The 13,569-nt window shown below is 38.1% G+C and overlaps 1 protein-coding gene across 1 annotated transcript; it reads left to right on the top strand.

Annotated features, from left to right (window-relative positions):
* Positions 1–611: 611 nt before the first annotated feature.
* Positions 612–13,479, top strand: AKNAD1 (AKNA domain containing 1). The gene is given in 16 exon segments (XM_054384220.1): positions 612–1,158; positions 2,048–3,141; positions 4,140–4,269; positions 4,371–4,519; positions 4,628–4,687; positions 5,154–5,287; positions 5,626–5,761; positions 6,385–6,497; positions 7,056–7,149; positions 8,023–8,126; positions 9,225–9,310; positions 10,902–11,004; positions 11,102–11,220; positions 12,076–12,157; positions 12,601–12,742; positions 13,360–13,479. Coding segments are annotated over 16 exon segments (3,213 nt in total).
* The last annotated feature ends 90 nt before the right edge of the window (positions 13,480–13,569 follow it).

Raw genomic sequence — 13,569 nt, forward strand, 5'->3', positions numbered from 1 at the left:
ATGATCTACGCTAGCAAACACTACAGCTTAGCGGCCAAGCAAGAGTAGGTGTGATACTATTTCAGTTTAAATATTCCATAAGATACAAACTCAAATTCTTTCAGTTTATAGCTTGTTCCCTTTACACTCTCCTCCTCACAGTGTAACTGCAAGCTCTTTAGTTCCTTTCATGTTAATAAGCCTGTTTCACTCCCCCCTCCCGCCCCCGCCCAAAAATATTTACTTATAGCATCCCTAGCAATCTTGTGAAGCACAACACGATTGAAGACACCTGATGTAATGCCTTCTTGCTACTGATTGGCTTTAGAGAAAGAAGAGTGATCTCCAACAAGAGTGATTGCCACAAGAGTGACAGTCCATAGAGGCTGGTTGGGTAGGTCTGCCTTGCTTTTGTTACCAGGCAATCGAAGTACCGCCTTACAGCCCAAAGAGCGGCTTTCAGGCACAAACATAGCTTTATAAAGCTGACCATGCGCGGTTTATTCACCAGCCCATCAGGCCGCTCTGAAGCGGCTCAGCGATAAAGGCCGCTGCAACCTTGTGAAGCCGGTACCGAAAGTGCTGGCACTGCCACCGAACCTGCACTCGGGGCCGCCCTACGGCGGCGGGACATGAAGATCCCACCTGGCCCAGTCGGCTCCGCGCGGCACGGCGGCCCGCCGCTGAAAATCCTCCCCTTCCTTGCACCCAGCGCTCACCGCTGTGCCCACAATGCGACCCACCCTGCAGCAGCCATCGGCTTCGCAACAGACAGCGAGCGACTGAGCCTCCTAGAGCCCCATCTCGCCCGAGGCCGCGCCTCACCTGAGCGTCAACGCGGCCGCGGGCTGAGGGGCCGGTGCAGCCCCGTCACCGGAGCAGTTCCCCAAGCGATCACCGTAGCGGGCACTACGGGACGGTGCCCGCCCACGCGCAGCCGCTCTTCGAACCCACCAATCGCCGTGCGCCCGCCTGCCCGCCCGCCGGGGCTGCCCTCCCCAGCAGCAGGGCCGCCAACGGCTCTGCGCACGGCCCACCCCGCCGCCGGAAGGCCGCATCATTCACACGAGCCAATGGGGAGGGAGCCAGGGGCAGGACGAGGTGGCGGGCCGGGACCTCCCCAAGAAGCGGGGAGGAGGGAGGCGGGGAGCGCGCGGCCGCCACCGCACCTGGACCCCGGTACTGCGGCAGCCCCCCACCCCGGCCGCGGGCTCGGGTTACCGGGGAGTAAGCACACACCGCGGTAGGGCAGCGCAGCGCCGCCGCACACCTGCTGCCCCGCCGGGCCCCGTCCCACCACCCCCACAGGTGCCTGGCGTAGGATTGTCACTGTAACTCCAGCCGATCCCGAACCTGCCTCTGCAGAACAGTTTCTTGGAAAGGGGTTTCAATAAAAGCAGGAGCAGTGGCTGTACGTCCGCACCACAAGCTCCTCTGGCACAGAGAAGAAAAAGGTACAGCCGCACTGCTAGCCAGCCTACTGTCCACAGGAAAGGGGGGTTGGAAATTCGCTTCTTTCTGCTCGTACCGTCTGAAGGTGTGTTTTAACGAAGATAACGAGACTCTACCTTACTTCATTATCATAATGAAGTAATATCATAATTCATTGCATTTTATCTGATGACTTGGAGTCAGAAATGAAAAAAAGGAACAAACTGCTGAAGACACGAGGGCGAGGTAAAGTGTGAGAAACTAATTCACTCTTTCATATTTCGCTAGGTTGAACTGTAGGACCACGCTTGGCTCTGTTACTTTTTTTTTCCTCTAATACTAGAGCAGGACTGACAAACAATGGCAGTTACTTGGCACTATGTTCAATTTTCCTTTTCCTTTCCTTTTTCTGTTTCCTCGAGTAGTTAACCTAGCCTTAAACTACTGTAAATATGGAATGAAAACATCGGTATCAGGGGAACGGTTCTTAAAAACCTTCAGTAGGTACAAGAGAGACATAGATCTTATTCTTAAATGTATTTAAGTATATAGTAATTATTACTCATATGTTACAGATTGAGCCATGCAATAAAAGCTTTATCCAAAATTGGAGAAGCAATGGCATTCACAGTCTAAGAAACTGGCTATGAGACTACAAAAAAGTGCAAACAATCAGACTGAATGAAACCCCAAATGAATAGTTCATTTTCAGATGAACTGGCATGTATCACAGATGCAACTGATGAGGACCAAGATGACTTACCATATGATGGAGATGCGGAAATAAGCTGTAAATACAATAATAATTCAAATTATTTAAGTGACTGCACTTGTAAAAAAGCTATTCCTGGTATTTTAAACTTAGTCTGTTCTGAAGATAACAAAACCATCAAAGCAACAGCAAATTATGAAACTCATCCACAAGCAGAAGAATTCTTCAATCACCATAGAGGTGCCATAGGAACAACAGAAAGTTCATTTGCAACACTGGGAAATGAAGCTGCCTTTAAGAAGGAATTACTTGTTGGTAGTTCTAGTATACCAGGCAACAAAGACCATCTAACTTGCTCAAAAATATCCAATGTCCTTTTGCGTCATTTTTCCAAGGAGGAGTTAACACACACATGCCAGTTAATTGAATGTGAGACAATACCAGACACATCCTTTACTGAAAGCATTGATGACACTGTGACCAAACCTGAACTTTCAGAACACCTCAAAAGCCCTTCAGCATATGAACATTGTGCAACTAGCTTTGAAGAAAGTAATTTAGAAAAGCACAAGGAAGTAAACACTGGTGATAAAAATCAAAATTCAGTAAATGAAGATAGATGTGTTTCAAAGAAGCCTGTTTCATCTACTGTTAAGGGTGGGTGCAGACAAGAAAATTCACAACTAATTACTATGAGTGAAGATACACACACCTTTCAACACATGGAAGTAGAGAGTGCCCCATTTAAGAAAAGAGTTTCATTTCACGAGCTCAAATACAGTCAAGGTCATGCTCACTGTTCCCTTCTCAACTTCTCCAAAGCTGCTTCAGAAGTTAAATTACCAAAACCAAGTGGAAGCATTAACTCAGTCCCTACAAGTGAAAGAACAAAACCCTTCCCTATTTTGCCAAGTAAATCACTAACTAAGAATGACATTGTAGAAAACAACAACTATTTAAATTCTGAAGTAGAGAATCAAGAAGAAATGAGCATTCCAGAACTGTTGCAACAGCTAGAGGTAATTAAGATGCTTTAAGAAATTATTAGTACCTGATAAGACATTTACTATAGAAAGATATTCTTTGTCCAGTAAAATCTAACATGACTAGTTCATGCAGGCAGTATATAGGTATCACCAAATACACCACTTCAACCAATTCTTTCACAAGTATAATTTTCTGGCACTGAATTTACATCAGACTTCCATTACCAAATATGTAACAAAGCTCTGGAGTATTATTTGTGATTATAAAGCATCCTAGCAAATCATTAGGAAATTCATTACAATGTGTTATTTCTAGTGTATGCAAATTATCAAATCCATCAAAAATATTAAAATTTTCATTAAAAATATTTTTTTATACTGTGCCTGTGTCCGTTAAAGACATCTTTGCCCTTTTTATCTTAACGCTCTTCAACTATTCATTATGGAATTTACCGGCAAGTTAATTCTTCTCAAATAATTTGACAATACTTCTGTTATTCTGGTAAATTTCTTCTAAAGTTTGTAACTAGATAATCACTTTTCAAATTTCACACTCTGTCATGGAGTCTACTCAGAGAGCCACACAGATGCTTAAATCCATTCCTAGATTTGTATCAGTAAATTATTTAATATGTTTCCCATTATTTCTTGGCTACAAAAAAGATGCTGACACATCATGCTGACACCCAGAATCACACTGACCATCTCAGGTTGAATCCAAAGGTAAATCAAAGTAATTTATTTTCAATTCATTCTCCTTTATCTCTAGGACTATGTCTTTTGACACCTTCATATTGTACTTCCCATTTAGATTTTCACAATATTAAGTATTTAAGGACAATAGGACCCTATACATATATCAAAGTATAACCACAGGAAATTGTAAGGTTCTACTATAATAAACATTTAAGTACAATTAATAACTTGCCCTATGTATTTTGTGCTTCCTTGGGGTTTGGGGGATTTTTTTTTTGTTTGGTCTACAAGTATGCTATACATTGTTTCTATAACCAAAGTTCTCATTTTGACAGAAACTTCCTCACTCAGATTTTCCAGATGCCAGTACTGCCATTTACTCTGGAGGCACCAAGATACCCTCTGAAGTCTTTACATTACACAACCCTATCCCTATACAATCTACACATGGTTTGTCTAAAGCAAGTAAATAAGTTACTCTAACTATGCAAATGATTATTTTATGTGTTTTAATTGCACTTCTGGGCAGAAATTCCATTTGAGTCATCTTATCTTTTATTATGTAGGATCACAGCATGGAACAGCAACAGCACTACCAGCAGCTGGTACAGTAGAAGCACACTGTCTAAACCCTTCCAACTTACTGCCAGAACTAACACTAGGAGAACACATGTCTCAAATACTAAAGGATCAGACGGACCAACTGATAAAAAAGGTAAAGAACTCTGTTTTAATATGTATTTTGCACCAATGCTCAAGTTCTGTATTCGTTTGGCATATTTTTTTTTAATCCCAAACAGCAGTCTAACATTTTGTCTTGAAGGTGGAAAACTTCTCTCAGCGTGTGACCCAAGACACATTCCTTTTACAAGACAACTATCTGGTAAATTATGTTTTCAATTCTCTGAAATACACTTTAAATGGCTTTAGACACTTTTCTGAGAAGGTACTCCACATAGTGAAAAACGTTCTCTCAACCTCAGACTGAAACTGAGTTTGAGAGGCAAAAATGAAGTTGTTCAGTAGGTGACTGAACTCCTAAATCTGGTTTAAAGACTACAAGTCACAACTATTAGTGAAAGGTCTTAAGCTGACATGTAAGTTAGGAATTTTGACTTGCAAGGTATCAGTTCAGAAGTTGTGGTTTAATACTTGGCTTGTACACAATAGAGCAGCACAGAGTACCAGGTGGACATACAAGATGCAGTCCTGCTCTAATTCAGAGCAGTAGCAACATTCTTATCAACATCACTGCAAATAACATCTGGCTTACACAACCCAAGTAGCTATCAATATGGATTGCTAAATCACAATGACATTTGCTATTGAGTTATTTCTTATTGGTGAAGGTATTAAATCAATTGAAAAGATACCTTGATGCCTTGGAAAGGAATTACTTAACAGCTAAAGAACACCATCATCATTTACAGCTGCAGAACTACAAGGACAAGTCTATCAACATTGGAGAGTTTGATCCTGAAAGGTTAGAAGTGTTAAAAAGTACATCAGTATATTTTCTGTATTTTGAGTGTCTTAAAACCATTACTTCATTTATCCATCAGAAGTGAAAACATTATCTTAATGTTATATGTGATAAACTAGAAATAGTTTGGCCAAAATCCATTCTAGTATTATATATCCTAGTTAAAATTAAGATATCAAATTGATTAGTTCAACTACTTAAAGGGGACTTGGTGAACTCCATTGAATTGTTTTCTTCTGTATGGGAAGTGTACTGTATGACCAATATTATTATTATAGTAAGAAATAAAATACTGAGTTATACATGTTTCAATAACTGTGTATTGCAATTGGGCTCAGAAAGGTGGAAGGGGAAATATTTAGACTCGGCATGCTGCTTGAAGACCTCCAAGAACAAACTGATGACAGCAACTGCAACTTGTCATCCTTGCCTGATTCCTATAAATCTGCCTATTCATCATATTCTCCTTGTGAGGTAACTCTGATTTAAAGATAATTGTTCTGTTTTAATGATGAAAGTCTCGAGAACCTCAGTGTGGTTGTACTATTGTATGTTCTCTTCTAGTAAAACCATAATATTACATAGCATGTTACTTCAAATAAAAGGTGGGGATTTTTTTCATGAAATAGTAACTTCATAATATTTCATTAATAAAAGAAACCCAAGTATAAAAACACAGCTACACTGAATATTATTAATCCCATCTTCCAAAGCATTTATTTCAGAGTAAGAAAATATGAGCAGCTACTTTAACTTTCAAAAAGCTGTCTTTGATTTGAGGAATTCATCACTACTACTTATTTGGAAGAAACTTAATTTGTCCAAGATTTTTAAATTGCAAAATTATTAGAAGAACAAACATTATTGTGCTATAAAAAAAAAAAAGTTTACTGGTAAGTAGGGTTGTATTTTATCCTAGATCATATATGCACAAAAAAAAAATACCTTATGGCCTTCTAAGAAATCTACAGGTAAGTATCCCCAAATGCTTTCATAGTCAGTATTTTATAAAACAGTTGCTCTGAATCCCAAGTTAGAGAAGTCACGTACTTTCAATTCAGTACTACCCATACCCATGCTATGGTTATTTTATACAGATCTCAATAGTTTCAAGCATTGCTGATCCTCCAGAAAGAAGAGGCATTGATACTGCATTTCTTCACGAGAACAATGCAGGAGAAAAACATATGTGCAATTTTTGTCTCCACCTGTAAGTGAAAAGTTTGAAACAGGAATTGCAGTTTTACAAAAAATGTACCAAAAATTATTTGCTGAATATAGAAAATTGGGATGTTTTGAATCTCTGAAAGCACAGAGAAAAGTCCAGAATTAAAAAAAAACAAAACAAAACACCACTTTTACAGAATTCTGTAACTTCATGCCCAAGAAGTCCTTCCAGCTTGGTAGTCCTACCTTTCTGGGTCTTATGAACCTCAAAGTATTTCCTGATACCAAAAGACTACTAATAGTTTCGCTAAGAGTTAATTCATACCTCTACATAAAATTCATTGCAGTGACCCAAATACAAGATGTTAGTGACTAGTCAAAATATATTACCAGTAAAAAATTATTTGCCAGTATTTATTTGCATGGGTTTTCTTTTTCATTACACAAGGGTGGGATGGACATATTTACATAATTGGCCAGCAAAACTTTGTGAAACAATTCTAGGTAACATATCTAGCCTCTCAGGAAATAGTTCATGAGTGTTAATAATCTCAATGAGACCAGAAAAATAAAACAAAGGTTTTCTTCTTAACCAATTAAGGTTACAAAACAGAGCTGAGTTAACATACAGAAGAGACACAGAGCCTCTGGGAAAAGGAGGTCTGCTAGCAAACAAACATTCTTACAACATAATGGTATGAGATCCATTTCCTTACTTGCCTTTTTTCTTTTTTTTTTTTTAAACTTAGAGTATCTTGTTCAGCTTTGGATCACACATTTTTCTCTATAGCTTTTGCACAGCATGATGGCTCAGCTTTTGAAATACCATATATCAGTAAGTAGTAACACTGCTGAGTAAGTTTCCAACGAAGAAATTTACATACTCTCAAATATTTTTTCCACCTGTGGTAAAGTTTGCTTCTCTCAGAAAAACTAATTGTGTTCACTAGCACACCTTTATTATTTCTTGAGAGAGCAAAACCTAGAAGCAATTACTTGCCTACAAAAACGCTTAAGGCATTGAGATACATAAATTAATCTACAGAATCATAGAATAGTTTGGGTTGGAAGGGACCTTTAAATGTCATCTAGTCTACCCCCCTGCAATGAGCAAGGACATCTGTAACTGCATTAGGTTGCATAGAGCCTCATCCAGCTTGGCCTTAATGTTCCTAGGGAAGGGGTTTCCACTTCTCTGGGCAACCTCTGCTGCTGTTTTACCACCCTCATTGTAAACAAATTCTTCCCTTTTTTTCTGGTCTAAATCTGCCCGCATAGTTTAAAACTATCACCCCTTATCCTCTTGCAGTAGGTCCTATCTAATATACAGAATATACCAATTCTCAAAGCAACATGAAAACCTGCCTTAAATTCCAACTTAAGAGGTCAAAAAATGCTCACATGCTGTCCAGTCTGCTCTCCAGTTAGAACTGTAAAAACACAAATCAAACTGTAGAATTGATGGCAACCAAAAGCAATACACATCTGTGTGATATGCAATACAGTTTTGGATATACTGCAATAGAAACACTAATACATAAACTTGTTTTGCCTTCTGGGTGCAACAGAGGTTCCTTTCACCCGAGGAAAAATATGCTGTTGGAGGTCTTGCATCCCACAGCCAGGGTGCACAAAGCGAAAAATTAAATGCTGATGAAGGAAGTATGAAAGGGTAAGTTTATTACCTATTTTGGCTAGTCATAGGCATGGTTTTCTACAGCTAAGGGATCATAAATACGCATATATACCAATAGGACTCTATACTGGACTCTGCATGAAATACTGGATAATCCCTTTAACATAAAGATGAGAGGATGATCTATTTTCAACTTTACCACCAGTTAATCACATAAGGTATGGGATACACCACATAAACAGAAGAATGGCAAAACTCCCATCAATTTTATGAAAGAGTAGATTATCATCACATTGCAAAGCAGCCCATCTTAGTATCTTTATGGTGCTCAAATGCACAGTTATTTTAATAGTGTATTAAGAGAAGAGGCTTTATGTCTGTTCTCTATTCAGTGATGCACATCAGCAACCTGAATCTGGATGACTGCAATGTGTTCAGTAATGAAAAATACTTGAAATCATCATGATCATGAACTAAACTGATAGGCCTGGAAGAGCATATTGATATATCTGATGATATTTCTAGTTTAAGGGTCACTCTGTAAAGAAATGACAGCGTTATAAAATAATTCTATTTGGTTATTCTGGAGTTTGAATTTTTGGCAAATTACATCACTATCCAAACCTGTAAAACACAGTAACAGTCATCTAAATATGCTCTCAGATTATTTTACAGAGTAGCTGCTAAAATTTATCTAGTAAAGCTCAGCTGGCTAATTTTTCTGTCATTTAAAGGTAGCTCAATCTTCTGATCATTCTTTTCATGAATGGGTGGAAAATTTTCCAAACGTATCTGACAATACTGGTTGCCCTAAGTTGAAAATGCATTTCAAAATGCAAACAAGATGTGATTATCAAAATTTCTACTTTTAAGCATTTTTAACAGCTCTAGTAAGTTAGAGTCCTTTTGCCAGAATGTGTCTTTAAACTAAAGGGGTCATTATTTCACAACTGGTTCATTTTAAGATTCTACTTACCATCTTTTCAGATACTTGATACAGGTAAAGTTCTTCCTACAAGCAAATCTGATTTCTCCTCAGCTAAGAAGGCAGTCAAACATTAATGTATGCTTATAAAGCTCATCATAAAGGTATTAAGATACAACTGAAATATCATTCTGTTTTCATGCTCCAAGAAATATAAACATCCAGGAAAGGAAAACGGGAACATGTTCACTCTTCGCTCAGAGAAAACCAACTGATTTGTCAGACACCAACCTGAGTAAGTAGTGATGGCATACAAAGACCAGAATTGTGCTTATGCCTACTATTAAATCCTGTTAAGAAATACATGCCTGTCACATCTCAACAGGATGAAAATTGTTTTGCAGTTTCAACATGTTGCTTAGCACAGCACAAGATGCCAAGAACAAAAAGGAAAATCAAAAGGACACGAAGTCCAATTCAGTATGAAAGTCTCAGTGACTAACCAAGAGGCAACAGACAAGCTGCCAAAGACTTTCCACTTAGATATGAGCAAGAGAGTTCAAATGCAGGGTCTACTCAAACACTGAAACTATTTGCCCTAGAAAGGTTATGGCATATCTATCCTCAGAGATACTCAAAACACAGACTGGGTCCTAAGCAACTTCATCTAAGTTGGTCCTGCTTTGAGAAGGGATTGGGCCAGGTATCTCCAGAAGCCCTATCAAACACAAATTACTTGGTAATTCTAATCCACCTCCTAGATTAAGTTTTTTAAATACTACTTATTGCTACTAATAACATTTTCAAAAGCTAACAGTGGTGTACAAACAGTGCTTTGATTTTGGTTTTTCTCCTTATTATGTGCATTTATTTCATGCCCTAAAAGGGGAGTCCAAATTTAGTGACTGTAACATTTCCTATCAGTACTTCCAGTTTTAGTTTTTGGGTTCAACTTTCTTATTCTGCATTAAAACAAAGGAAAAATATTTTCCTAAATCTCTGCTCTACAGAGCAGAAATACTCTTTCATTAGGATAGTTTTTAATAAAATTTTATTGAATCCAAAATAGAATGCACACAGGCTACTGTGAGCTGGGCAAGTCAGCTGTCAGGTCATCCCAAGACTTCAGCTCTTCGAGGCTGTTTCTCTTAGGGCATCCCAATTTTATCCTTCTACTGCAGAATATTTCGAAGCTCTTAGTGCCCAACAACTACAAAAGAATAACATGAGCTGTCCTAGATTCAGTTGTAAGTCTGGTAAGTAAGTCACTCTGACCTTTGGTCTACCTTTTGTCCTTGCTTTCTCTATTATATCCTTTCACTTCAATATAATATACTGGGGCCATTATTACTAGTAGCACTCCTTGTGCAACAGCTAAAGCAGTGCTGTACTAGATCCTACCAAATTATCATCACGTTCACCTTCAGCTGCATTGTTTTGGCAATACTTTAACTTGTAGGAAATTTGAACCTTCAAAACAGGAACCTAAGGACAGGGAGAAGAACAGCTTTAAAACAAAAAAAACACACAAAAACACAACCCCAAACAACAAAACCCAAACAGTTCTGGAACTGGAAACAATCACCACCAAAACCAAAAAAACCCAAAAACAAACCCAAAAAACCCACACCATAAAAACCCCAAAAACAAACATAACACAAAAAACCCCCAAGAAAACCCAAATTATGGTCAGGGCTGAAAGCCAATCCATGAAGTTCAATCCCCACCTGTAAATGGAGGAAAAATTACTTCTTCAAATTGCAGTACTGTTTGTTAATGCAGCAGAAGGCTCAGAAATTATAGTGGTGAAAGCCATATAATTACTTAGGTACACAGGCCAGAATTTCTAATACTCCAGACCTTTCACATGTTTTTTGGGATTTCAGGCAGTGATTCAGAAGACATCTCAGCCTGTGACTCTTACAGTGATTCCCAAAGCAAAGAACTTGCAACCTACAAGACTGAAAGTTGTAAATCATTCAATACAAGATTAAGTGTAAAGAGAAAAGGTATAATGATTGCAAAAATATTGAAGTCTACAAAAAATATTGTTTATAGTGTTTGTTTTTCTCAACAAAATGTCTTTGTTTTCAGAATTTAGATGTACATGCTCTAGAGGAAGCAGAGATCAATTCAAACTCAGGAATTACAAAGAGTCTGTTGAGTCTTATGCCCCGTGTAGAAATAAAAGTTACAGTTCATCCTGTAAGTATGATGTGCTACTGAAACCATTATCAATCACAGGCTAGATTCTAAGGGGCAGAAAGCCACACTGCACTTAGCAGGCCACATTTAATTTAGTATATGCAATCAACAGTACTGTAGCCAGACAGTGGATGTGCATAGAGCCTTTAGATCAGCAAATCCTACACATCTGTAGATGTTTAATCCCCACGCACAATAGCATTAACCTTTTCTGGTTCTTGAAGAGGATTCTCATATTTCATTTATGATAGCAATACCTCATTCTGCAGGGCCACGTGGAAGAATGTGAAAATTGGGCATTACTGTGCCAGCTGGTACCTACTGTAAACATGTACTAAGGAAAACTCCAGCTCTACACTCAAACTGTGTGACATGGGCAAATTCAGGGAAAGCATAATGAAAAACAATAAAAAATTAAAAGTTGAACATCTAACTTCTAAAGCCACTTATCTCAGACTCCTCTCTAACCTGTCAAGAGGCTACATACAGAAAAAAAAATTCAGCATTGGAAAGTATAAATTAGCTACTTTGCTCTATAAAAAACTACAAAACTATAAATCACAATAGTATTGCTGTATTTATTAGGATTATGACAGTCTGACTATTCTGCACCTTCCCCCTGCAGTCCTTCCTTGTATCAAATGGAATATAAATCTGCATGCCATTTCCCACAGCACTAAATCACACAGCAAACCCCAGCTGCCCTCATCTACAGAAATCATCTTAAACACCATCAAGTTTTATTCAGCAATGATAGTTACTTGATTTTATTTGTTAAACAGATAAAAATGTTAAATAAATAGAAAATAACTTTTCTTGGTTTTGCTTTTGTTTTAAACATGGCCTCAACTCTAGCTTATTCACAGAAGGCAATCTCCACTCAAAGGGCTCAAAAAACCAGAATGTCATCGGAACTTCTAAACAGACTTTCTGGAAGGTAAGCTGTAGCAGTAACTATATACAGTACAATAGACAATGCATTGTTGAATATTCCACATGGAAAATACTCACCAGTATGATAAGCAGGAGGAATGTTCTCTTTCATGGTACAAGCTGTATATTATGACTCTACTCCGTGAAGTTGAAATATTCAACCCAAAAAACAAGTGTAAATAGTTCTACATTTTTCTGTCTAAGATCTTGAGTCTTCATTGTTTAGCTGACACATTCAGTAGTAAAACAACAAAATCTCACTTTATTAAGATGTTCTGATTCAGAGATTCAAAAGCAAATCAGTATTATTTGACATGCAAAACTCTACTCACTGTAAAACTAACTTGCAACTGGGTATGCTATTAAGGTGCATATATTTCATCTGTAGTTTAAAAACTCTTTCGCATACTAAAATTGTTTGTTTTATTCTACATATCAATTCTTTAGGCAAAACTTTGAGGCTGCCAAAACCTGCTATTCAAGCACATATGATAAAATTATTCCTTCACATCAATATTTGTCCACCAAGAAGTCTGCCCAGAGCAGATCTGCAATCAACATCAGAAACGCCAATGATTCTAAAGCAAATGTAAGACTTGGGAGTGAAAATTAAAAGCCACAAAACTACATCAGGAAGACTACATCCCCACATCATAGCACTGTTAAACATCCCATTCTTAGCAAGTTGATTGTTACAGTCTAAGCATGTCTACAAGAGGAAGCTAAAAACCCAACTATTTTAGCTTAAAGTATTAGTTTATTATTTCATAAGAGTATGTTACAGACTTCTTGTGTAGCTTTGTCCCTGTAAAAATAGTGAAAAAGAGAGAGGAAAGGAGCACTGGATCTTACCTCATACGAATTACATTTAATATACTGAAAAAATGTCACCCTAGCCATGTAAACCCCACTATTGGAACTAAAACAAATCCTTCTCGGTATGAGAAACATGTACCACACCAGGGCTTCTACTTTAGAAAGGGGTAAATATCCTTCAGTTAAAAGGATTGCACAATCAAAGAAAGCAGGTACTTCCAGCTGAATCCTGAGGCAGTCTATCACACAACTCAGAAGTTTTACTTCCTAACATGTATTCAGAGTGAAAATGTTACATAGAACCTCAATTAAACATTACTTTCTATTCTATACCTATGGAAAAAAAATCTGCCTTCAGCATTAACTAGACTGCTTTGTTTTTCCCAACAGATCTTAAGTTTTACTCTGGATCATGCCATACAGACAGCAAACAGTTTGAAGAAAGCTACAGAAAAAATGGTACGAGCAGTTTCAGAAGATTTAGCTAAAGTTAAAAGGAAACAGCTTTAATCACTCGGTTTCAAATGCCATATTGTTTTGTTGCTTAAGCACAAAGGGAAACAACCTTTGCACCTAAGACATCTACCATGCTAACATACT

The sequence above is a fragment of the Indicator indicator genome, chromosome 10, assembly GCF_027791375.1.
Source record: "Indicator indicator isolate 239-I01 chromosome 10, UM_Iind_1.1, whole genome shotgun sequence".
Taxonomy (NCBI): Eukaryota; Metazoa; Chordata; class Aves; order Piciformes; family Indicatoridae; genus Indicator; species Indicator indicator.